Genomic DNA, 25,989 nt, shown 5'->3' with positions numbered 1-25,989 from the left:
TATCTCTCTGCTCAAATAGTGCTTCAAAGAAGTGCTTCAAAAGGCAGGCTGCTCCTTGTTTAAGGTTCTTGTGCTCTGTGAGAACACAGGGAAGGATACTCAGGACCTCTTGCAGAGTGGCAGAGCTTCTGGGATGGAAGTATGTCATGTGGTGCTGGCCCTGGCTTTCCATCTCTGGCCTCTTCCTGTTAGTGGGGCCGTGAGATCATTTCCTTCTCCTTAGTCTTGGTTGAATAGTATTTTTGTATAATATATCTGCCTTCGTTTCAGGTCTACACTTTTTTTTCCTCAATTTTGGGCTCTTTTAGAAGAATGGTAGCATAAAATAAAGTTGGATCATTCATCATGCATTTCCACTAGAACCTCTTCCTGTTGCTGACCTAGAGAATCTAATTAGGGTTTGAAATCACAAAGGGACAGCAGACGTGGCCTGCAGCAAGGCCTGTTTGTCTCAGCAGTTCCTGCAGAAAAACTTGCACAGAGGTGAAGTGATTTGTGAGAGAACAAAGAAATGGTCCCTAATCTTTGAGTAAAGCTTAGCAACTGGATCATCCTCTATTTCTCAGTTTTCACAAATTGAAGAAACCCAGAAAGTTTGTAGTACAGTTATGCAGGTCCCCTGGGAGAGACGTGAACCTAAAGATTGGTAGCTCTTCAGTTGTGTTCCGCAAGCAACGTAAATGTTGGCAGTAATCATGTCTGGTTTTATTCACCTATTTTATCTGTTTGTCACTAACAAGAGAAGGAACATACAACGTATTTCCTCACAGCCACTGCTTCGCCCCACCTTCTGGATTCACTGCAAGCATGGTTTGCCAACTGCAACCTTCTTGCTCTATAGCCCTGTAACCCCTAAAGGATTTTCTAAGCTGCTGCAAATAGCTCTTATTCAGCTGACACTAGCAGAGTTTCTTCCTGCATCCCTGAAGACCAGCAGCTGTCCTGATGCATTAACTCAGCTTGTGCCCCAGGCAGTTCTCCAAGCTTCACCCCAGCCAGGTCAGCTCATCACTGGCACCACGTCAACCCAAGCGCCTTCTTCAGGGCCAGGAGTGACTGCACACACTGCACGTCAAAAATCAGATCCTCTGTATCAGCTTTCAGCTGTATACATATTCAAGCGCTTTTGTAGTTTTCAACCACTTCCATGTATTTTCTCTAGATCTGAAAAAAAAAAGCCAGATCAGCACTGTTGTCAGCTGTCATCGTTTTCTGACACTAAGTGCTTTTCTGAGAGTCCTAATCCTGGAATTGTATGAATAATTGGATTCATCTGAAGTTTTACTTTCAAAATGTAATTTTTTTTTTATAATATATTTATTTCATCTCTGAAATATTTTCAACTAAACTGAAAAGTTAACACTGGCATTTTTCTAAAAGTAAAATAGTTTTCTACTGATGAATGTGGTCAAACTGGATCTCTAAGAAGGAACATCTTGCAAAAATATTGAATGATGATCAAAAAAATTTTTGCACCTAAGCTTTTTTGACCTCTTTAAGAGTGGCACCTTATAACCACAATGTTTTCTACACATTTTAACATTCATACCCACTTCCACATGCCCGTTACCCAATTTACTATGTGTATCCTTCAGAAACTCAGAAAGTCAACACTGTTCTGTGATTTTATGAGCACTATCTGTGAGAAATATCCTTCAAAATAATTGAAGTAAAATTCAAAGTAGCAGTCAAGAAAGATTGATTTGTTTTATACCATACAATAGCTGTTTGGCTGGGCACATCTCTTTTTAAGAATATCTCATGTTATATAGGAAATAGCATGGACATGCCAGAAAGAGAAAATACATCCTTTCTGTTTAGGATATAAAGTCTGGCTAGTAAAAGATCTGAAATGAGCTAGTGGTTTGAAGGCTGAATATTATATGTGATGTTATAAGTGACATAACAGACCATAAAGTGCACTAAATCACATAAAAAGTATTCATTTCCATAACTTTCTCATTCCACTGAACTTTGTAGGCTATATGTGAATTTAATGTAGGCTCCAAATATTTTCTGACTTATCTGTAACTACTGGACATTCGGAGAGTTTGAAGCAAACCCAATTAAAGAAGCTTTAACTCAACTATATTCAAGGCACTATATTACCTTGCTGTTAGCAAATGATGGGGTCACTCAATACCTAAAGATAAGAATTTCAGCCTTGTATTTCAGCCCTTAGCTCAGCCTAGAGTTTAAATTCACACTTCTTTATATTCTTCTTCCAGGAGTCTATGGTATTAGAGAAAGTTTCTGCAGGAAAAATTAATGTTTTATATCTCACAGTATCTACAAGTTGTTCAGAAAGATTATACATCTCCCAGTATGTATTCAAGACTCCAATTTTTTCTCTGCTTTGCAAATTCCCAATCAAATGGTTGTAAAGCAAACCAGAATTTCTTTTATTTCTCACTAAGTCTTTTTATTGTCTGTTTTTGCACATTTTGGAACATCTTAGTTCGTCTATCTCCTTTAAGAGTCCTTAATGCAACACAGTACTGAATGAGGAACCATGGTTTCCATCTACCCTAACAGACAGCTCCTTTTTGGCAGACATGCTGCAGCATCTGTCACAGAATTATTGTCTATGACTTTCTGTGAAGGTGGCTTCATGCTATTATTCTGTTTTCTTTTTAATATCCTTTTCTTGCTGCCTAATCCGTAACAGAGAATACCACCAAGTTTGTGAGAAATGATGTGCACTTTCAGAGCCAATGGTGTACTTTAAGTCCATCTCTTATTTATATGAAAGGTCAGATCGGTCATATCTAATTTCCTGATGCATCCTTTTGCATTTGGTGTAGAGAATGGCCATATATTTCCCCTCTATTCTCCAGAATCACTGAAAGCCACCATGATTTCTCCAAAGATACGCATGACAAACGAATCTCTGTAGTACTGTTTGCTTGGAGCCACGCAGTAGGCTTGGAGGGGTTGTGCTGCTGCCTAGGCAGATATATTAGTGTATACTTACTGAAGATCGTAAGAAAAAAGAGGCCAGAATAACAGTAAAACTTGTAGACTAAAAAGCTTCTAAATGCAAAACTGCCATAATTCACATAAGCAAACCAGATAAGGAGAAATTTATCCAGGCTATTAAGTTCCAGGAAGGCTGTAAATTCCAGGGGTAGTGAGTTTCTAATGAATCTTTCTTAATGTGCCTTAGATAGAGCCTCATATCTGATCCAAAACATTAATATGACTTTATGGGCCAAGGCTGACAACTGATTAAGAGGCCTCTTTTAAATCAGCTTGATAGTAAAACACCTGTCAGTTCTAGTATAAAGGATGGGGCGAGTGAGTTAGAGACTTCCTTGTAATGACAGCATAAGTAGAGAAAACTAGGAAAAATCAAAATGACTTCAAAATCTGTCTAATTTTCTTCAAAACTTAAGACATCAATAAGTTTTAATTGGAAGAGGGGGGAATTTTTAGAGCTCACAGGTCTTTAAATATGATTGACTCTTTACTGGCAAATAACATTGGGGCTTTTGATTGAATCTTGACAGAAGCTGAATGGAATGATTATTTTTGTCATCCAAAGCTTGGATCTGGTAGCTCAAGGACTTTAAGGAGGATGACTGATGCAAAATGAGAGGTAATGGATGAGATGCTGTTTGTTAGCAGGAAAGCGTGAACTTAAATAACGTACATCAGTGCAAGGAATCATATCAGCACTGAAAGAGAAGATGGGAAAACAAATGAGAAGAACAAAAGGGCCATGGAAGCTTTCCTAGAAAAAGGAAAAAAGCTTGTCAGTATTACAGGTAATGGGAAGCAGGCTACTCTCCTTTCCCTCTCATTCACTTCTTAATCAGAGAGTGAAGCAGGAGACTTATATACAGAGAAATGAGATTAGAAGAGATGTTACAGGTTTGAGCAGGCAGAAGCAACCTAAAACCTGTAGGATTTTCCCAAAGGGCCTTCAACTTTCATGTGTTTTCTCCTTTCAGACACTGATGTGCAGAGCTCTAGAGACATTGGGTTCCTTTCAAGTTGCAGCTTCTATTGAAAAAGTCAAACTGGGAGTAGTGGTGAAATTCCACATTGTCTCTGTTATCAGACACCCAAACCAGAAAGACACTTATCTGTCTGTGATGTGGGGAGAAAGGTGGGCGTCAGGGTGGCACGCGGGGTGAAGTCCTGGCCCTGCTGAAGTCTGAAAAACTCAGTAATGAATTGAAGCTTGGTGCTCGAGCCCAGGTTTTCTTTATGAAGCCATCTATAAAATGACAGCCAGTGGTGCAAGGCATCCCTTTCATCTGGGATACAAGCTCTGTGGGCCAGCAGACAAACAGTGAATGTAAGCAGGTGAAAGGAGCCGTGCAGCTCCTCCAGCCCTGGCAAATGGTACAGAAACATTAAAAGCAATCCTATACCCCTGACCTTTATTCTTTGAAAAATATTCACCGACTCCTTTCTCAGGTTATATTCCAACTCTGCATTTTCCTTAGTTACTTGGGTGTGAAAACAAACAATAAATGTGCAAAAATGACATTAATTACTAACAGCCAGCTGACAGATTTGCCAGAACCTTACATATGAAATGAGACTGTAATATATCGCAGCTAATAATTATTATGCAAAAATGACTATAGTCTTGAATTATGAGCCTTGTCCATACACAAGTGACAAAAGTTTTGTCCAAAACTAAAGCTTCAAACACTTTTTACAGTTTTATTATGATAACCATATTTAACTTTTAAGCAGACTTTTTTTGAATATAATTGGGTATCAGTGAATTTACTATCCACCTGCATTTTGGTTTAATAGATGAATGCCTTCTAATTTCAAATTAATTAATGATAGATCTCTACAATGCCAAATTTGATGTCTCTCATAATATCCTACTGAGTACTGCAGTCAAACCTGACCCCACATTTACATGATGTTAACCGCATTCAATTCAAAAGCAAAATATTCCCAAAATATTCTATTCCATAAGTTTAAGATACAGTGTTGTACAATTGCTCATAACTGATGCACTCTGAATGGTGTTTTGCTGATTTCTACTCTTGGCTAGAGATGAACACAGATTTAGATATGTGTAAAAACACTGTGCTCCAAATTATAGGGTTATAGGGAATATAAATACCACAATGTATGAAACCATCTTAACGCAATATTTAATTAAAAATAACAAGCAGGTAAGAACAATGTTAGAATTGCTAACCACGCATGACTTTGTGGCCTTTGTGGAAAGATTTTCTGAAGGCTTTTGTGCTACCGTGCAAGATGTAGACAAGATAAAGGAAGCCTTTTCATCTGTGCAGGTGATTTGTTTTATGTCATGAACTTGGCCATGTCCTTCAGATACAGAACTATTGTGGAACAGACATCTAATTACAGAGACAAATATCCACAATGAAGTTAGAGGGATGTGTCTTTATGATGTATAGTAATCTTGACGTGCACTCTTCTCAATGAAATTTCATTAGTTTTTGTGTTACTAGGCAAGATGAATAAATAATAACGAACCTTTTCCAATCTACTGCACAAGCACTTTGTTCACTGTAATTTCGGTTATAAGTGAGACTTAGATTCAATGACAGATACTGTTTGCTGCATTGTACTGCTGTGATATTCATTTGGCACTGTTGCCAAACTGACTGAAGGCTTAATTCAATAATTCACAATACAGGAAAAGATAACAGCTATATCGTGTACTATCTTGCCTGTTAAACAAATCCAACGCTTTGTTTTTCTGCAACTGTTTTTTTTGGTGTAAAATTTAACTATGATTTACTGTCTTAATTAAGCTCAGACAGTGAGCCACTACCAACCACTGCTAGTGTTGGTCAGCTCCACTTTTTTTTGGTGATGACCCCAAAGCTCCATTGCCCCTATTGACAGATGCACAGTATAAACTGTAAGAGAAAGAATCACTGGCTTCAAAGAGTACATAACAACTCAGCAAGCTACAGAGTTCTTACGCTCAACATGAAAAACAAACAAAAAACCCCAACTGCTTTGTGAAAAATTGCTTCCAAACTTTATGCTCAGAGTCGTTTCAGTCTTTTCATTAAGCATCTTGCCTTGCATCCCTAATTCCCATCCAGTGGCTCTGGAGACAGAGACAAAAAGGAATTGCTCCTCCACTCCTTCCTGCAGCTCCTGAGCGTGTGTTGGGGAAGGCATAGTCCTGTCTCTCTTTTCTCCTTTTTCTATGTAAGGATAAACTGTATGAGCAGTTTCAAGGACTTGGAATGAAATGCTTTATTACCCTGCTCCCCGCCCTCTCCACGTTCTTGGCTGAAGTATCCGAGACAACCAAGTCTTTAAACCTTCAAGATCATTTACACAAATCTTTCCTGGCACCTTTCTTCTTTCCCACCCTATGGCAGAAAGACTTGGGTAATCTATTGGGAAAATACAAATCAAATACAACTGCATTTATAAGAATGTCTTTTTTTTTTTTTTCTTTTTTTTTTTTCCTCCAGCATGACTGTAATTCCAGCATAGAAAACACTCAGCAGCCTGATGGGTGCTAAGTTTGGCTAACGGTTTTATGGCTGGCAGTAGATATAGTTTCATGCCCCATCAAGCTTTTTCTTTTCCTATTTAGAGAGTCAACTTACGAGCCAAAGTGCTTTGAAGTCAGTGAAAGCCTTTCATGAACTTCAGTGGGCAGTGAATCAATCCCTAATGAACAGAAGAGGTGCAACTGAAGCTCCAGTCCTCTGTGTGTGTGAAAACACTGTGCTACGTAACTTACATTTAGCCTATACTTAAATGCATACATAGTACACAGAGTCTCACAAGAAAAAAAAAAAGCACACTGTAAGGAAAGAGGGAAGAATATATCTTTGCTCTTCTATTGGTACTGACTTTATCATGTGCAGTAAATGATGATTGGTTCACTAAATACTTTTGTGTTTAAAAGCAGTACCAATTCTGTGTCCAAGAGCTATTGGATATCAATGACAGCTGCGTTATTTTCACGCAGATACTTAGCAGCAAAAATCCAGCCACATTAGAATGAAAAAGAAATGATGAAAAGGGCGAGTTTGCAAGTAGCCTGAATGTACTAAAGCAAACAACAATTCCTCTTTTGTTTCCAGAGGGCATGCTTTGTAATTCCCATTTATGTTCAATAAGAAACATGTCGTAATGTGAAGCAGTGTTTTGTTTTTTGCAGTATTATGACTCCCAGACCTTGTTCAAAGCTAGATACAATCACTATTATAGGGGACCTGAATTGGAGGTGGATGTTTAAGCTGTGTGTACATGTTATTTAAATTCTGCTTATTTACTTTAAATAACTGGAACTAAGAGGCTGCTTCATAGATGTTAGCTTTTCCCACCAAGGCTTAAATAGCAGGCATGAATGAGGCAGGAACTAGCTGTAAGAACTTGACATCAGAAACAATTCTGTATGCATATAGGAAGGTTCATATTCTGGAATAATACTTAATAGAGATCATGAAGAGAATAAAAGAAAGCCATACAGAGAGAATTTATAAGTCTGGCACAAATTATCACCATGGCAGAACTCTTTAGAACAGAGGAGAAAGGAATCCCAGACTGCCACTCCCTGTTGGCCAACGACTGATAATTGGGGAATAAAATCTTGGGGAAAAAAATCATCTTAAGCAATCAAGGTAGTGTCAAGCCAGACAAGATTAAAAGGGTTTTTATTTTCTTACATGTAATTGAAGGGGAATACAAGAGGTGTTTATAACATTTCTAAACCAAAGGAAGATCCTAATTTAAATTACATTTATCAAGGAAGGTATTATCTCACATAGGCTGTGATGACTGGTTCTCATAAGCGTGTTGTCACAGAATTGACACTACTTTAGCAGACTGAAACTAAACGTGGAACTTAAAATTAAACTAGGTATCAGGTCTTTTTTATTTCAATACTCTAAGTGGCTGGTCAAAACACTCAGGGCTCAAGCAGAACTATCTCCACGTTGCTCCTAGCTCCTCGTATTCCTATGCAGATTGAGAACAGCTGCAGGCTGTGCAGGGCAAGGGCATGACATGCTCCTCTGCTCTGTGTTCACAGTCCCAAATAAAATCATTCTGCTTCTGTGCTGCTTTGTATGTAGTGTGAAAGTAATGCAGTATTCCAGCTATAGAGCATCTCTGCTCTCTCACTCTTTTCTAGGTATCTGCTTTTGTCTGAGTGCCATTTGATGGGTTGGATGCACCTTTGATTGAACCAGTATTCTGTAGAATCACCTGCAGATCTGGTTCATCCTTAGGTCGCTTATATTTAATTATTATTACTTTGGCATTCTAGGAAAAAACAAACAAACACAAATCCTGAGTATCATAAACAGCAGAAAAGAAATAGTGATGTAAAAAGCCTCTATCTCAGAAAAAAAAACTGGTTGGGATTTCATGGGACGCAGCTCCACCATGAGACATTCAGTGCATTCTGAAAACCAGCTGATAACAGGAAGGTGCAGTATTTCCCCACAAAAGGGTATCATAACGCATCTATTGTGGAAAATATTGGGCAACCTAAAAAAAAAAAAATTGCACTGTGCATTTTGCTATTATGTCAAGCACTGAAAGCTTTCAGGCACTTTTACAATAAATAGGATAAACAGAGATAAATGAAACTGAACTCTGCTAAATATCATCAATGAAGATTTGCTTTATTACTGGCAATTAAACAGTAAAAGTCAAAACACAAGCTATCATTATCACTCATTGATTAAAAACTGGTTAGAACATTGCATTCCAAACTAACCTACTGCTTTGCTCGTTATGCATTTCAGCATGAGCAACAGCACAATATTTCAGAAATAATTAGGAACACAGCATAAGTGATCAGTGCTAATGTTCCTGAATAAAATTGCCAAAGCAAATGATTATAGATCAACCAAAAGACACTATTTGAAGCCATCATCTTCTGTGACTATTTAGTATCTTCATGATGATCTTTCTCTGAGCAAATACAAATGAAGTTAAAGCCATTCCAGTAACGGCATCCTAAAATTTAGCAGCAGCAACAAACGTAACTTCGTAAATGCTCATGTTTGGGAAAGGAATAGCTAGCAGTGGAGTTCTCGGACAATTTTTGTCCTTAGTCTCTGTTTTAAAGAGGCTAGTATCAACATTTTTGATGTGTGGAAAGCCAAGGATGTTTCATTGTCAAATTACTGTTCTCTTCCATTCAAGAAAAAAAAATATGACCTTTCTCTAATCTATTCTCAACAAAATGACAGCACAAATAGCAAAACAAAACACAACGGAATGGAGAAAATATACATGGGCTGATAGGGCTGCCCTGAAACTCTGCTGTGGAGCAGAGATGGGAAGGGAAGGGCTCAGGGGAACCATGCCAGCCACTGCTAGGCTGCGGGCCAGGAGCATGAAGGGGAAACAGAGCCGGTGATGTAAGCAGGCTGAAAAACCTGGGGAAAAAGTGGTCAACTGGAGAAGCCTTCTGTTACACCTTTTCCCTCCCGATGGCTTCATTTCAGGGCTGTGCTCTTACAAACGGGAGCCCAACCATCTTTCCTGGGTGTCCCTGTTCATTTTTCCAAGTGCAAGCCGGTGGAGCGTGGGATGCTCTGCCACTTGGGGAGAGTTTGTAAGATTTGTCCTCTGTGCCTCTGATGCATGTTTCCAGGGGGAAACCACAACCAGAAATGCTTTTCTATAAAAGAATACATCTATATCTATACTTCTATCTACTTGATTACCATTTTCATTTTAGCAGGCTGGCACCTCTTTATCTTTGTTCTTGCTTCATTTGATCTTTAACTTAAATACTTGTTGTAATCCGGCAATTTTAAGAATCAGAAATTATTAATATTTCTATTTTATCCAGATCTTGAAAGCTATAGTTTCAAATCAAGGCTTTGTTACCCTCAACACTATTTTGCAAAACTGAATTTTTTCCTGCTGTGAGTTACACTGATCCCTCTGCAATTAATGCCCAGGGCACACTCTGATTGCTGCTCTAGCCCTTGCTTTCATTTAAACTTCCTATTTTCCTTTTTCTTTTAAGAAGCTCATAAAAACTAATGTAAGCCCTATGCTTTCTCCCCATCTGAAAACATTCCAAAAACGTCAGAACACAGGGGGAAGAAGCCAGGCTTAGGGCCTCCTTCTGCTTAACACAGTCCATCGAGACCTGCACAATTTTGTACAATGTCACTGCCCAGGCTGGAAGCAGAAATAAAGACAGGGCAATCCACATTCTGCTGGAGGCCTCAGTGGAGAGACAATAACGAAATGCAGGCTAAACATTTCAGATGTATGCCTTTACTGTAATTTTTCTCTAATCCAAAAATCACAAAAATGCTGTAATTCTGTACAAATCTTGTGGACTTGGATTGCATATTTTTCCTAGCTACAGTAGGAACTGATAACAGGCTGCTAAATTACTGCTTAATAAACCACTAAATGAGTGCCATCTAAGATAACGGGGCATTAAATGACAACTATTCAGGGAAAAAGTAGATGTGCAGAAAGAACTGCAGGAGGACTCTCTGCATAGACAGAAATTAGTCATTTCATCTCTGCCAGTGGTGAAATTCAAATTGAAGCAGATGCGAAAAAAGGGGAAAGTAGTTTGATTTGTAATGCACCAAAGGAAGGAGTGCACTCAGCGCAGGGGTTGTCCCTCCTCACCACCAACACAAGTGGGGTGGAGAGGATTCCATCACAGGGATAATACGAGCATTAACACGCAATGCAAAAACCAGTCATGATGCAGGGGCACAAAAGCAGAAAGAATTAAGTAACATGAAATTAAAACATTGTCAAACCAAACGAAAATGATCAGGGGACTGGAGCATCTCCCCTATGAAGACAGGCTGAGGGAGCTGGGCTTGTTCAGCTTTGAGAAAAGAAGGCTGCAGGGTGACCTCATTGCAGCCATCAATTCCTAAAGGGAGCCTACAGAGGGGAGGGGAATCAACTCTTTGAAAGGGTTGATAACAGCAGGATAAGGGGAAATGGTTTTAAGCTGAAGGAGGGGAGATTTAGGTTGGATGTCAGGGGGAAGTTCTTTACAGAGAGAGTGCTGAGATGCTGGAACAGCTGCCCAGAGAGGCTGTGGATGGCCCGTCCATCCCTGGACGTGTTCAAGGCCAAGTTGGATGGGGCCCTGGGCAGCCTGGGCTGCTACGAAATGTGGAGGTTGGTGGCCCTGCATGTGGCAGGGGGGTTGGAGCTTCATGATCCTTGAGGTCCCTTGCAACCCTGGCCATTCTGTGATTCTGTGATTGTGTGATCAGAAGAGAGAGAGCAGGTGGAGGATTCCAGTCTGCAATGACAGAACTGAGTTCAGGCTCTTGATCCCCCAAATTCTATGAGTTTTGGCCTTGGAATACCTGTCTGCCCCATAAGGGTGAAGCATTGCAAAGGTGTGTGAGGGGTTGCTGTGCTGCAGCCCATCCATCACAGCCTGGTGTCATCCATCTGCAGGCACAGTTGTCCCAGCAGGCTGAGAATATATTTTTTGACATGTAGTAGCTGGAAAATCGTATGATCCTGACTAATGCTTAACGTGTCTGTGATGTGGTATCACCTATGGAGTTATGACAAAACATCTGAAAGCTGTATTTCTGGGGAGTGATACAATCAACAATAGATACCAGTCTATTTAGGCAGGTTTACAGTGCAGAGTTTTAAAGGAAACAAAGCATAGTGCTTTTGTTTCCTCTCCTTCCTATTTACAGCCAATTGAATTCCACCTTGTTTAAAAGAGTTTATTTTTTGCTTGGTAGTATTTTCACATCTCTATCATCTTGGAAACTGTATGGACATTTTAGTTAAATGTCAGTGCATTATAAAATATTGTTGGTTTATTATCTTGGCCTGCAAAAGTGCTATCCAACTTTGGGCTGGCAAAGTGCTCTTTTCTCATCCTTTACCCATAAAATAGCTATGTATGTTTTGTATTCATTAGACTGCAACACGAAATCTTAGCTCAGGTTAAGTTTTCTTATAATACTTGTGAATTTCAGCCTGATTTTCAAATCATACGTTTTAGTATTCTAGTTAAAAAAGCAGTGACAAGCTGTCTTAAGGGACAAAATGGGAACTGGGCTGGATATTGTCCCTAGAGTTTCAGTCTTTCTTTCATATAGATCTTACATGTCATACAGATGTTATGGGAAGCACTGGCAGCTGACGCAATTTTACACTGCATTTAGTATCTGACTGAGAAAGGGCCATTTTGATGCTGTCATGTTGCTGACCAAGAGCAGAGTGTTATCCTTTGTTTCTTACTTACTTAAGCCACTGTACTGCTTTTGAATTGAGAAAGCTTTGTAAAAGTAAATATCACTACGAAACACCCTCAGAGGTTTAGTGAGGATAAACGCTTCAATATTTGGGAATTTAAACATTTTGTCATAGAAAGTCTTGAAAATACATATGGAAACAAAAATGAACTTGCAACCCACATAGACTTCATGTGGCTTTGGATTTTATGAGAAGTATATATATTTATTTCTTTCAAAAGCAAACATCCAGGAGTAATAGTAGGACCTGGCTTCTTGTTTGCTCTCTGTACTTCGAGACATTTTTTTTAATAACATGGAAGTGTTCCTATTCCCCAGCTTTCACGATTTATTTTCAGCATTATGAGGTTATTTTTTAACTGCCTATCAAATTCATAATCAATTCTATATAGAGGTGTACTTTTCTTAAGGCAAATTGGAGGAGTACATGTGCAGCACCATTTTAATTGCAACACCACACAGGATTTGGTATACCATCAGCTTATCTTTAAGAGAGGCTGGGGGTTAATTTAGTGAAAAAAATAAGTGTACACTAATTAGAAGATGACAAGTAATAGCTGCTAAGGTCACTCGTCAGGCAAATATGAATTCAATATCTATTGCAGAAATGACTGTATTTACTCTGCCCTGCAGCAAACAATTACTTTTTTTGGAAGACTACAAATGTTTACAAGAAAGACACTGAGAAAACTCCTTTATTTCCACTACATTCTGTATAAAATAGAATAAATCTAATTAGAAACAGCAGTTGGAGGTATAACGTTATATTCTGGTCTAAGTTACATTATCGTCAGTGATTTCAATACCATTCGACTAATATGAGTGAAATATAAATCTGATTAATGCTCATCAAGATGTTAGTGGAGATTAAACCCTGATTTTTTTCACATTGCCTGTTCCAGCATACATTTTTAATATATGCTGTAGGAAAAGTAATCAATCATCACAAACTATTTGGCATAAGTGTATGAAGTGAGACAATATGAGAGGATGAAGAAATTGTGTTCCATAAATCACTTCTCTGTTGGTGGAGAGGCCATCTAAGCACGAATCAAAGTTTGGATGGATTTTACTCTAAACTACAAAGCCATTTTAAGGTTGAGTTCAGGGCACAGTCTATTAGATGGAGACAAAGCTGCTGTTTGGGAGGAATGGCAGCCTGAATGTCTGCTAGGGCCATAAAGAAACAGAAACAAAGGTCTGTCCAAGAGCACACAGCAATCCAGCAAAAGCTCATTCTGATGGAAAGGGTTTGTTCTCTACATTTATAACATGCTCCTATTTTTGGAGATGATTCTCCCAAATGATAACGAGCTTTGCATCAGTTAGTTTTTAAGGAGATCACGTAGCAAACAGTGCACCTCTCCGTGTCAGGGTGGCACTGCCAGCAGGTGAGATGGGACAGCCCAGCCTGCCTCTGCCTGGAGCTACAGCACTGCTGCTCAGTGCAGAAATGCCACTGCACTGAAGAAGATGCAGAAATCAAATTTCGTCTAACAATGGCACTGGTGTGCACAAGTAACACCTGCAAGTGCCTGCAGAACTGCTCTGGCACACGGGTTTCAGGAGCACTGTCTGCTGTCTTTTTGCACCCTGACAAAAAGATTTCAGAAGGAACTGGACACAGTGGTTTTGATTTTCAAGGATGTGTGTAAAATGTTTGTAATATACAGATAATGCCAGATGTTCTACCACAAGAAGGGAGTCCCGCTCACTTTAGATGTACATCAATAAATCCCGTAACTATTAATGAACTTTCCCTAGTGGCTCAAGAATACCATCTGTGTCTTCTGCTTGGGAACAGCAGAGATGTTCCCTGTTCCTAAGAACGCAGTCTGATAGATGTGATCTTATATACATATTTGAAGATGTCCCAAAGCTACGGTGACATTCCTTGCTGATATCTCCTATAGTTGGATTACTTCAGTAATCTTTCACTTTTCCCTCTAAGCCCTCAGTCTTCTTTTGTGCCCAGTTTGGAACCATCAAGTACTATTATTCTATTTCTAAGGCCTTCCAGGACTACAGTGAAAGGTGCATTTGTCACTACAAAAATATCTTTGTCCATGAGAACTTTCCATTCCTACTGACAGCAGCTCACACCATAGCAAAGCTCACAGGAGCCTTGATTAAAAGATCTGACTTACGTAAGTAGAAATGAATGACTTTCAGGCAATTATAGTGGGTTGAAAAGCAGGAGCATGGTGTTTGGAGCTAAACAATTTCACAGATAGTGCCTTAATTAGCAGCAAAAGAGATTTAGAAGAGTAATATTATAATACTGATTCAATTGCTACAAATTATTAATAACAATGGCACAGAATAACCAATATCCAGTAACAATGAGATGCAATATCTGTCAGAGGAAAACATATTGCCCCTTTAATAATGAGAACATAATTAGGGTAGAACAATAAAGCATATATTAATATTGAACAAAGGACAAAATACCATGGTATTACACTATACTGGAGAAAAAGAATCCTATTGCCAAAATCCCAAATGAGTCTAAAAATCAAGCTTATAAAAGTAAAAGTATAGATATTGGTATGAACATCCACAGATTCACCTCCTACAGCAAAGCTGACCTGACTCTTTCCTCTTTCAGCCAACCTATTGGGACAAGGATTGTCACATGGAGTGCCCTTACACAGACCTTGGGAAGCAGAAGTGGGGGTTGCTGGTCTCCTGTTGAGAAAGCCTTACCTATGGATGCTAATGATGATAACTATATTGTTAACACAGATCCTGAATAGTGTGCTTCTTTTACACCATTCTCGAATCTGTCCAATGCCATGAGAGGGAAAAGCTGCCTTTCACTTTCTTTGTTTCAGGGTTTTTGGTTTGTTTTAAAAAGATTCCACTCCTTATATGTGGTGAGAGAAGATGGAAAAGGGGAGTTCTGGAGAATTAAAAACAAGCATAAGGTAAATAAAAAGAATCTACGTGCATTATTATTTTAAGGTTCAGGAGTATAATCCATGGAAAATACAAATGTGGCTTGAGATTTTGATTGTGTTTTGAGTTAATAGCACAAAACTAGAAAGAGTACAGGATCTGAATATAATAAGACCATTGAGAGGACTGCATTACAGATGGTACAGAAGTAATAGCTTCAGTCAACAACGGCTCATCTCTATCTCAGACATTTTCATTCTTACACATGGCCCTGCTAGACTAATCCATCCATATTTTTCCCAAATTACAGATCAGCATGTGACTCAGAGTTGGCTTCCCATGCATACACAGCAAGCAATTTTAGTGGTAATCACAGGAGTTTCTCATCCAGATAGTTATGAAAAAAATGCCACACACCCTAGGAGGTTTATGTTGGTAACACAGGCATGAGAACCACAGCCAAGATAAAACTGTATTATCTGAAATGACTCTGCAGATTCAAACTCTGTGACAATCTCATTTGCTGCCCCAGACAAGTACCAAAAATAATAATAGTTAAAAAAATAAATTTGTTTATATAAATCTCTCTTTGCTGCCAGAGATCGGAGGAGAAAATGAAACAGGTTTTTGAAAACCCCAGTTACAGTGATTGTAGGAGCAAGCTTTGCCTAGGAATGCCAAGCAGGTATTCCTAGTGCAGTGAATTCCAAGGAGTTTTCAGTGTTAATTTCTGCTCAACAAGAAACACACACACATAAACAGCAATCAATAGTCACTAAATGAAAAAGAAGTAGCAAATCAATAACTAGAGACATTTTATTTTCAAGCTTCTGCAAACAATGGAAGGGATGATCAGCCTGTGATTATGTGGAAGTAGCAGATATGGTTACAGCCCTTAAAAGCTGGTGAGCAAGGCTTCATCCATGTCAGCTTGTGCAGACCTGCTGGATGGGAATACTAAGACACATGGAAATTAGATCAGGGTTTCTATGTCTATGTTGAGTCATTTTTTGCACTTCCAAGGTCTGTTTTCCGAAAGTTGAATAAATCCTTCCAGTATTTACTATCCATTTACTGCACTTTTCTACTAGTGGAAAGTTACAGAATACAATCGGTTCTCTTCATTTCATAAAGAACATTTGTCACTCTGAGCATATTAAAATTTAACCTTGCACACGCCAGTTGGAACTCATTCCAGTTGAGGAATGGGTTTCAACAATAGAAAGTATTTGATTATTAATCCACGATTTGATTACAGTAACTATATATCAGAGAAAGATGCCACCACTTCGACTCCGAAATGGGGAATCTCAAAATCCAGCTCTGGGTTTTAGCAGAACATTCCTTAATAAAGCACCCAGCTCAAATAATGAACCTCAGCAAAAGAATGTCTTATATGCTACGTTAATGGTGAGATTGTTACAGAAGCAAGAGGCCAGTAATCCACTGTCCCCTTCTTCCTAAAGGTCTCTAGGTTTGAACAAAGGCAATGGATGACCCTCATGCCAGGAAGAAGTCTTGGGCAATATGGGAGAATACAACATATCCACAATTGCTGTTGGTTTTGAGCTTATATGAGCTGGTATGGAGTTTCAGAAGGAAAATTCACACCTTCACCTCTGAAATAGATAGTAAGATTTATATTAAATATACAAACTATATTCATTTGCTCTTGAAAACAGTGATGTGTCTCTAACGTAAGTCAACTGCTACAGTGATATATTATCATGTCATTTTAAGGTGGTTTTTTTTTTTCTTCACTTAAATTTTCTATTGCTTGTGAAGACAGTGCTTAAAATATTTTAAGTGCTTAATTACCTGCTAACTTCTTGGCAGTGAAAAGAAGAAGTATTTCTAAAGTACCAGTATGAAGTTAATGAGCCTTTCTTAAGAAGAGATGAAATGACTTGGTATAAAACAGAAAGAAAACGTGTAAAATTCACAATATAGAAAAATTACATTTCTTTTTAATGTAAAGTAACTAATTGAGGAGATTAGGAAGCAGTAATTATTTAAACCCCTATAAGAATCTGTTAGTCCTTTCACGCTATAGGAAAAACTTCTGTACTGGAGAAAACATAAACCTCCAGTAATGGCTTCCATGAATTCTAGCACGCTCCACTTAACTTCAGGAACTGTAAATAACATCTTTCTGACAGCTAAATCAATGCAACCTAAAATTTGAAAGTGTATTGACCCTCAAAGAAGCATCTGAGCTCTAACCTCTTTTTCACCATACGTGTGTGCACTCGAGGGAATTCAAGAAAGACATTTTTTCTTGGAAAGGAAATGTAATAAGGAAGGTGCTTCTAAAACGCGAATCTAGCCCACGTTATGTAACATTAGATGATATCATCCCTTGTATCCATCAAGTCAGGTTGACACAACGCGGTGCACGCAGGAAGCATCATGGTGATGCACTTTGTTGTCCATTCAGAAAGGCTGCCTGGGAAGAGGGCTTCTGTTTTTTTACTGCAAAGCTATGAAAACTATGTTTAAAATCCTTAAACATAATAGGCGAGGCTTTCAGAAGTTCTCAGCCTTACTCTAATCCTTCCCTTTTCAAAACAAGAGATAAGATTTCCAGTGCAAACTGTGGAAGCGTAAAAATACCAAAGCTGTGTCCTCAGCTCTGCTAATGTCGGTTGCCATTTCTTTACTGATGTTACCATCACTGCTGCATCATCATTCCTTTCTACATGTGCTTCGTTATTATGGCAGCTGAAACCACACACTGTTGTGAATATATCTCTCTTGGAATTGAGCAATGAAGGAAATAACTCCATGGTGCATGATAACATCCTCCTGCTCCTGTAGCCAGTAAATGGTAGAGCTAGAAATTGCTCACGGGCTTCCTGAGCACCACTCCTCTTAGTCACAAGAGGATTCATCCTTTACATTGCCTTGTGTTGAAGGAAGACATTCACTTTTCTTACATACTGGCTTATTTTGTCTCCTTTTTGCCCTCAAGTTAGTAGCAGTTTGCAGTTCTGATAAGAGACAGGAAATGGAAATAATAACATTGTTCATTCTCATTCCTAAAATTAAAGACCAGCTCCGTGTAAGCCCTTCTAGAAATGAACAGAGGCACAGCGGCTCACTCTCCACAAATCACCTGCTCTCTAGCTTAAGGCAATATTTACGGTAAGATTTTCTAAACGCTATGTCTGCAAAACCAGGCGATGGATTAGAAAAATAACTTATTTTCCCTTCCTATCTGTCATGTTTTCCCTTTATCTTGCACGTTTTCATATCTTTTTTTTTTTTTTTTTAAGAGTCTATTTTTTTTTTCTACTAGTTCAAAGAGTAGTATGTCCTACTTTTGCATCACATGTGGTGGATCTCAGAATACTGGATTTCAGCTGGGACGATGCTAGCAAGGGAAGAACTAGTCACCTTCCTCAGGCTCTCTACCTGTCTGTCACCCTCCCAGTCTCTGCAGCTCCAGGGCCATTAGGTGCTCTCATTTTCTGGCTTTGTTCTAACGGAGTATGTTTACTGTTCACTGCAATCAGGAAACAAGCTGAACCAAATGGCATCCCATAAAATGGAAATAAAGGTTTTTCTTTAAATGTCACTTTTCACTCCCCTGAGAAGGTCACTGCATTACCAGACATCATCTCTTGCCAGATGCTTGGAAGTCATTTACAGAAACACAGCTTTCAGGGTCACTGCTTGCCAAAGTCATCAGAACTTCCATGCTGTCCAAGGGAAACCTAATTATTATCTTTCTCTGACTCATCAGTGGGTCTCTGAATGCCTCGGGTTGTTCAGAAACGCCCTAACATTTTCGGGCTAGACTAGTTCTTCTCCACAGTTTGCTGTTAAAAATAGCAAAGATGTCACTTGTCTTAAAATATATGGTCTGCTGTTCCATTCCTAAAGGTGCTGTTATGCTAACAATAAATCTGCAAGAGACTGCAGGCAGAGCGTGGGATGCGATGTATTCAATATTCATCATGCTGTGACCCAAAGGAGCGTCAGGATACTTTACATCAGGAAATTTCTCTCTCTAATTTAGCAGTTTCAAAATGATGGGCCAAAACAGAGCCCAGGAGGTTGTAGTTGCATCTTCAATTGAATTTCGTCTAAGAAGCCAACAGACTGTAAAAACATAATTACTGCTTCATTAACAAATAAAACTTCAGAATAATTGGTTGGCTTTTCATACGTATGTTGTCCACAGCTATTTTTAAGTGCCTGACACTTTCTGTTTTCTTCATCTTTAACCTTGGAAAATCTACTTGCTTCCATGATGGAGTCCAGATGACTAGCAGACCAAAGGATGGTTACAAAGCAATCTCTGCACTGAAGTGTGTGCTTTTCAAACACAGAAGCCACCAGAAATCAGAGAAAAGGGGAACCACAGTAGCCCTTGGGAATGGGAAATACAAGCAAATTTTGTAAAAGCAGTCCAGGAAGAAGAGAGAAACTGCAGAAATAATTATAAGATAGCTCTCCTCCTCTTCCCGAACAGTAAAGAGCCACAGAGAAGTGCAGGAAGGAAGCAGGGAAGCTGAGATAGTTGCAGTGAAATTGGTGCCAAAGTGGGACTGTACATACGGTGCTGTGCAGAGAGCTACCAACAGACTTGTTTATTCGCCCAGTATCATGTATTCAGATCATCCACTGGGAAAACCAAATAGCACCTGTTTCTCTTCAATTATTTTCTTTCTTGAAAGCTTAGGCCACTCTTCTGTTCAGATCAACATCTCACAATTCCGTCTACATCTTTAATACATAAAGTGAGCGCCCTTGTTTAGCACATTAGTATCAAGCAATGTTTAAATTTCAACAACGTTGTATGGAGATGGCTGTCATTCAGCAAATACACAGAATTTAAAGTAATGATCTCTGTGTTTATCTTCAGCACCCTTTTGCTTCTGGTCCTTCACTTAGATCAGATTATCTCATTTAAATTGCAGTGGGTTGTGAAAAAAGTATAATCTGTTCCCTCACTGCGTCACTGGGCATGCATACATTACTTTGTTTTATTTTATCCCTTAAGGCACTTGCAAGAAAACCCCCAAGACCCTTGTTGAGTCACATAATAAAGTACTGCTGGAAAACAAAAGTTGGAAGGAATATTACTTTTTCTACAAGCTTTCCAAAGATTTGAGAAATAGAGAGAGCAATTTGATTTCTGAGTAGCTGAATTGCCATTCTGGGGGGTAATAATATCTAGCTTTACTGTGCAGCGAATGCAATCCTTAGATTTAAAATTCATTGATGGGTCAATTTCATTTTCATTCTACACGTTTGGTATAACTGAGGTAGAGACAAGAAAGAAATGGCTGACCAATGTCATCTAACAACCTGAATTAACCTTCAAGCCCCAGCCCACAAGACTCTCTGGCACTGTGACTAGTTTCAAATTTTCACACTCAGTTCTCTCACTACTACATTGATGTGAACCATCCATATAATAAATCAAAGAAGTTTTACCCATAACTGCAACTTTGACTATTACCATCAAGCATATTTCAGAGTGCCACCTAGTAAAAATCAGCATAAGCCCACATTAGTAATTTACACTCAGGTACAAATTAACTTATCTACGTGAAGTCAGTCGACACTTTGCAGTTCCTTCAGTTGACAGCTAAATCAGGACACAGGTGCCATCATGATCTGCTCGTTGTGCTTAGGAATATAGATCATTTACATTTTTAGCTATTAAGTCTTCAAAAACCTGAACACATTAACGTAAATGAGAGCTCCTAATATCTTTTAGATCCGTTGGCCCAGGATACTGGTCTCATTAAAAGATGATCCTCTAGCAAGAAAGATGAAGATGACAAAAAGTTTAAAAATGAAAGCTTTGTGAAAAAAAAGCCAAGGGAAAGGTTATATTTGGAAGTATAAAACGAGAGTATTAAATATCTTGTTCATCACTAAGGTATATTGTGCCTCATCACTGTTTTAAATTTCAGGATTGCTATCTATTTCACAACGGTAAAAGCAATCAAGGAATCATAGGGGTGCCCTACACTCTAAAAAATCACTATAAGACCTTTAATTAGATGAGAAAAGAAGGAAGCAATCTGTAAGAAGCAGCCAAGTAGGGCAGGTAAACTCTGTGGCAGTGCAGTGGGCTCCAAATGTACTTACAATTGCAGGCAATTAAAGGGAAGATTGGGCTCATAAACTTGCCACTATGTTTTCTTCAGCATATCTGGGATTAAATGAGTGACTGCTTATTTGAAATCTGCAAATTGTGTATTACGAAGTCCTCAAAATGTTGGCTGTTTGTTACTGGAACAGGCACTTAGTACTGATTTGACAGAATGTCAGGTCCTGAGATTTACATTTTCACCTGGAATCTATTAATAGAGAAAATACTGTGCAGTTTAATTTAAATAGTATTTTAAAATACCACTGCAGTCTGCAGTCTGCTTCTGTAGCTTCTTCATTTCAAACAGTTGCTGACTCATGCAGTACATAATTAATTTCAGTATCATTCGAGGTTACTTTAACACAATTTCTTCATAAGCACACGAGTAACACACCAGCTATTTAGAGTTCAATACATTAATTACAGGGAAAAGTCAGTTGTCATGGTTTTTATCACAGACAGTGTGAAAGGTCAGTTCAGCCCCAAATTCATTATAACCTCAACGTTACCATTTGGAGCCTGGTCTCAAATGGGTCTGTAATGAATCATAAGTATTAATTCCACTTACAGGATTTTATGAAACAGAATTTTCCAGTTACATGTTTCAAATTAGAAGAAAGGTTCAAAAAAAACCAAATGAACTCAGAATAGAGAACCTTTGTGGTGAGCAATGGCCATCCAGGAAGAAAAGAAGGCTTTGCCTTACAATACATCAGCAACAAGTTACTCACTTAGTTAAGTACAAGATATATTTAAGGAGGAGAATGTCTCCTCCAACCATACTTTCTTCTCTGAATACCACCTGAGGATAGAGATGATAACCTGGATTTTAGATCACTGACCACAAGGGTTGTGCAAGGGTCTATCACCATGCCAACTGGAGACAAAGAAAGAAGAAATGTCTGCATTTGCTGTAAGCAAGAAGCAAGATTTCCCTTCATTTCTGGCATTTATGTTTTGACAGTCCTGTGATTCTCACCAGTTTTTGAATACATCAATGAATTTAAATGTGATTTAAGACACTTTATGAGTGCAGATGAGACATAAAGGTGTGGTATTTTTTTTAAGTGTAGACACCAAACTTCCATATACCTCATAATGGTGTTCTGCTCTTTAAACTTGCTGGTTTGGGACCTGATTGTGCTTTGGCTAGGAAATGCCTTTCACATGCATGTTGTTAGCAAAGCGACAATTGTAATTTTTCCTCACTTTAAAAGCTATTACCTGAAGTACACTTTTCTTATGATCTTGAAACATGCTTTCCTGGTTCAAAGGCAGCAACTGGTGTTGCTTAAAATTAAAGGATGTCCTAATGAAAAGCTCCTTAATCACTTGTTCATGCGAATAAGTACTGTTAGTTTTGGTAATTGCTTCGCCTTTCTAGAAGAATTATGATACTGATACAGATTTATCAATCACAAACACAAACAGTAGAACATTTTACCTGTGCTGCAGCTCATGAATGGCAGCAGAATTATTAGTTTCCATAGCAACACCATCTCCACTTTCCAAGGTCAAAAATTCCTCCCATCCAATCAGTGGAAAGTAAAGTGTGTCTTCCTGTGACTACCTTGATATTCTGTAAAAACAGGAAGAGATATTGAGTAACTGAAGTATAGATTCAAAATAAATGCCCCAATTTTCTCTATGTAAAACGACGTTCTACTGCACCACTGAAGACTTAGAAACATAAGATGCAATAAATGATCTAATCAGGATCATCCCAACGTGAAAGTAATCCCAAAATGACACAAAGCTGGAAAGGAGGTTGGTGGTAAGCATATGTAATAGCTGAGACTCATTCATCCTCTCCATGTGGCAAAGGGGTGAGCTTCTAAAAGCAAGAAAGCAAAACCTGTCCATGGTCCATTCACCAAGCACAGCTGGGTTAGGAGGAATGGTGTTAACAGGTAAATAGCAGAATGGTAGCTGTTGTATGCAAGGAAAAAGCAATATAATGTTTTACATGCACTAATAAAAACAACAAAAATCAAACAAGAAAACATACATTTTTTTGTCATAAAGTTTGTTTTTCAGAAATGAAACGTGTACCCACAAGGATTTACATAACAATTTGCTTTAATTTCCTTTGACATTTCAGTCAACGTATGATGAATTAAACCAAGAAAAAAATACGTGTTTGGCCTTTACTCCCAAAGGGTAAGTTTGTAATTTACTGTTGGGAATCAGTTCATAAAACAGCCGAAACCAGAAGTCACTTAATAAAATGGGTTTACAAAATCATAAAATCATTCTAAACCTTTTAAGTGCTAAAAAATTTCCACTGAGAAATTATCTTTATGAGTCATGCTCATGGAACCATATCCTCTTTCCTCTTGTCTCATTTTTCATACCAGTATGAAAAAAAATAAAATCATACAGGGTTGCCTTGGAACTTCTGGCTGATGTGAATGGGAAAGATGTTTTTTAGATAATGAAGAAATTCAGCCCTTGTGGAAATCATCCCACTTTTATAAGGAATCTCATTCTGTTCACAGGTTTTTATAAGCTTCACCTAACAGTCGTAGGTGGTCTCAAAGGAGACACGGATCAACCTGGTGCACTGTTGCCAGTTTCCATTTCAGATGGGGAATGATCAAACCTTGACAAGCTTCTAAGTTTTTGGGGAAAAAAAAAAGGATGAAAAAAGCTGTTTCTTTTTAATCTTTCTTTTAATCTTTTGTAAGGTCCTACTTCACACACACCTGGGGTCTACAGAACCACTTTAGTGTCATTTAAAAGTGTAAATGGCTTGAACTCTTTAAAAAAAAAAATGAAATCCAAGTTTGGATAATTCTACAGAAGTAGAAATGGAGCTGGATGGTACCTTTATGTATCAGATAATCCTGCCCCAAGTAATATTAACTGTACCTAAAAAGTCCTCAGCAAATATTTACTACCTTTTAAGACTTAAAGTAATGCAAGGCTTTCCATGACTTCCTTAGAAAACCCTGATAATATTCTCAGTCAGTTTAGACGTTATTCCTAACTTCAGTTTGAAGTGCCTGTATTTATCTACTCTCAATAGACATGGATTCCTCTGCATACCTTTCCATGTTTGAAAAGTACGATTCTGTCTTGGAAGAGAGGATTCCCAATCTGTATATCGTCCATCCTAGTTAGAGCACTGCTTTTCATCCTTGTCTCTGCTGGAGCCCTCTGGCACTGCAGGTCCTTTTCTTCCAGCACACTGCCCAGAGCTGTGCTCAGCCCTCAGGCTGAGACAACCTGTGCCAATCTGCTGTTTGCTATTCCCACAGTCCCAAATGAGGATCGCTAGCTTTTTATACTTGCATTCAGTTCAGGCTCCACTCTAACCTCTTCTTTAAACCTCCTGCCTATGCTGAAGGTGTGTATTGATTATTTCTACCTAAGTGTGAAACCTTGTACTTTTCCTTATTGAATTGCATCATATTTTTTTCACACGCTTTCTTCTGTTTGTCAATATTTATCTCAAAATTGGTGTACACATCACTGATATTTAAGGCTAGAAAAAATTCTTATCTTTTTTTCCCTTGTCCTTCCTAAAGAGAATGTACTCCTTCCGATCAATACTGTAGACATGGCAATTCAGTTATCTGTTTTTGTTTGCCAGTTAAGGGAGAGTTTTTTACCAGGATTTCATGTTAATTCTTCCCATGTAAGTCCTTAAGTCCCCACCTTCCCCGGCCTCCCAGTTTTATCTAGAGTGGCAGGAAGAGTCTGTTATCTGTCAGAAGACACCCCAAGCAATGGTACCAAAGGTACTAATTATGTTCAAAAGAAAAAAAGACTTAAACTCTTCAATGTCACACATGCTTTCTGAATATCCTGAACCACAAAGAAATCACCAGTGGAACCCAACTGATCGATCACAAGTGTCCTCTTCCAAGACACTTGACCCTTCTTACAAGAACAGTTCCTTCCAAAAAGCTCCTTGTTTGCTCTTGTCCTCTCTCTGAATTATACATTAGTTTTTTGAAACCAAGAAGCAAATACCTCCTGCTGACAGTATCCAGAATATATTTCCAAAAATCGTTGTATTCATATAAGCTATTGATTAATCCCCAGAATCGCAATTTCCCTTCTACTAAGGTCACAAATTTTTGGGCATTATTGCAGATATATAAATATATAAGTATGTATGTATATATATTTACATGTCCTTTAAGTAACTCAACTATTTTACTTATTTCACCCTGACAAACACAAGGACCTAACTGGCAAGTAGGCACTTAATAATTTTTACAGCGCCTTTCCAACAGCAGCTTCCATGGGATTATTTACTGTCAAACTAAATCAAGAACAAATGAAAAAACTGAAATATTTATGACACAAGAAAAATCTGGTTCAGACTAGAAACCCCAGACTGGCATTAAATCAAGAAATGTAACAAGATAAATTGTGCCATCATACTCTTTGTTTGCTGGATGTAACACTATCACTTATTATAATTGTTATGCCACAGTTTGAACCGTCGGTCTAGATAGATAGATGGAACACAAAGTATGTTAAATATTATCATAGGGGAAATATTACATTTTCCCCTAAAAATACTGATTGCACATCCGCTTGTCAACAGTGTGTAATTTACACAAAAATGGTCGTTACAGCATCATTTGTTGTTGGTTTTCCATTAGGGAAAACAAGTCGGTAGGAAAGGAATCAAGTCTCAGATATATTTTGGCTGTGATTTCTTCCTCTTATTTGCAGGGGAAAGAAACATACATATTCCTGAGACATCCACGTGTGAAGTGTGGGACATACAGATGCATGTTTGAGATG

The 25,989-nt window shown here is 38.4% G+C and overlaps 1 protein-coding gene across 1 annotated transcript in view; it reads right to left on the bottom strand.

Moving 5' to 3' along the window:
* CNTN6 (contactin 6) overlaps window positions 1-22,724 on the bottom strand; it is a 102,650-nt gene extending 79,926 nt beyond the window's left edge. Inside the window, exon 1 of the mRNA XM_085235563.1 lies at window positions 22,670-22,724. Within this exon, the coding sequence (XP_085091689.1) occupies window positions 22,670-22,724 (55 nt within the window). The remainder of the gene's footprint in view (window positions 1-22,669) is intronic.
* Window positions 22,725-25,989: the final 3,265 nt, after the last annotated feature.

The sequence above is a fragment of the Meleagris gallopavo genome, chromosome 14, assembly GCF_905368555.1.
Source record: "Meleagris gallopavo chromosome 14, MGAL_WU_HG_1.1, whole genome shotgun sequence".
NCBI lineage: Eukaryota > Metazoa > Chordata > Aves > Galliformes > Phasianidae > Meleagris > Meleagris gallopavo.
The sequence above is the reverse complement of the archived record's forward strand: the minus strand, read 5'-3'. Positions and strand labels throughout refer to the sequence as shown.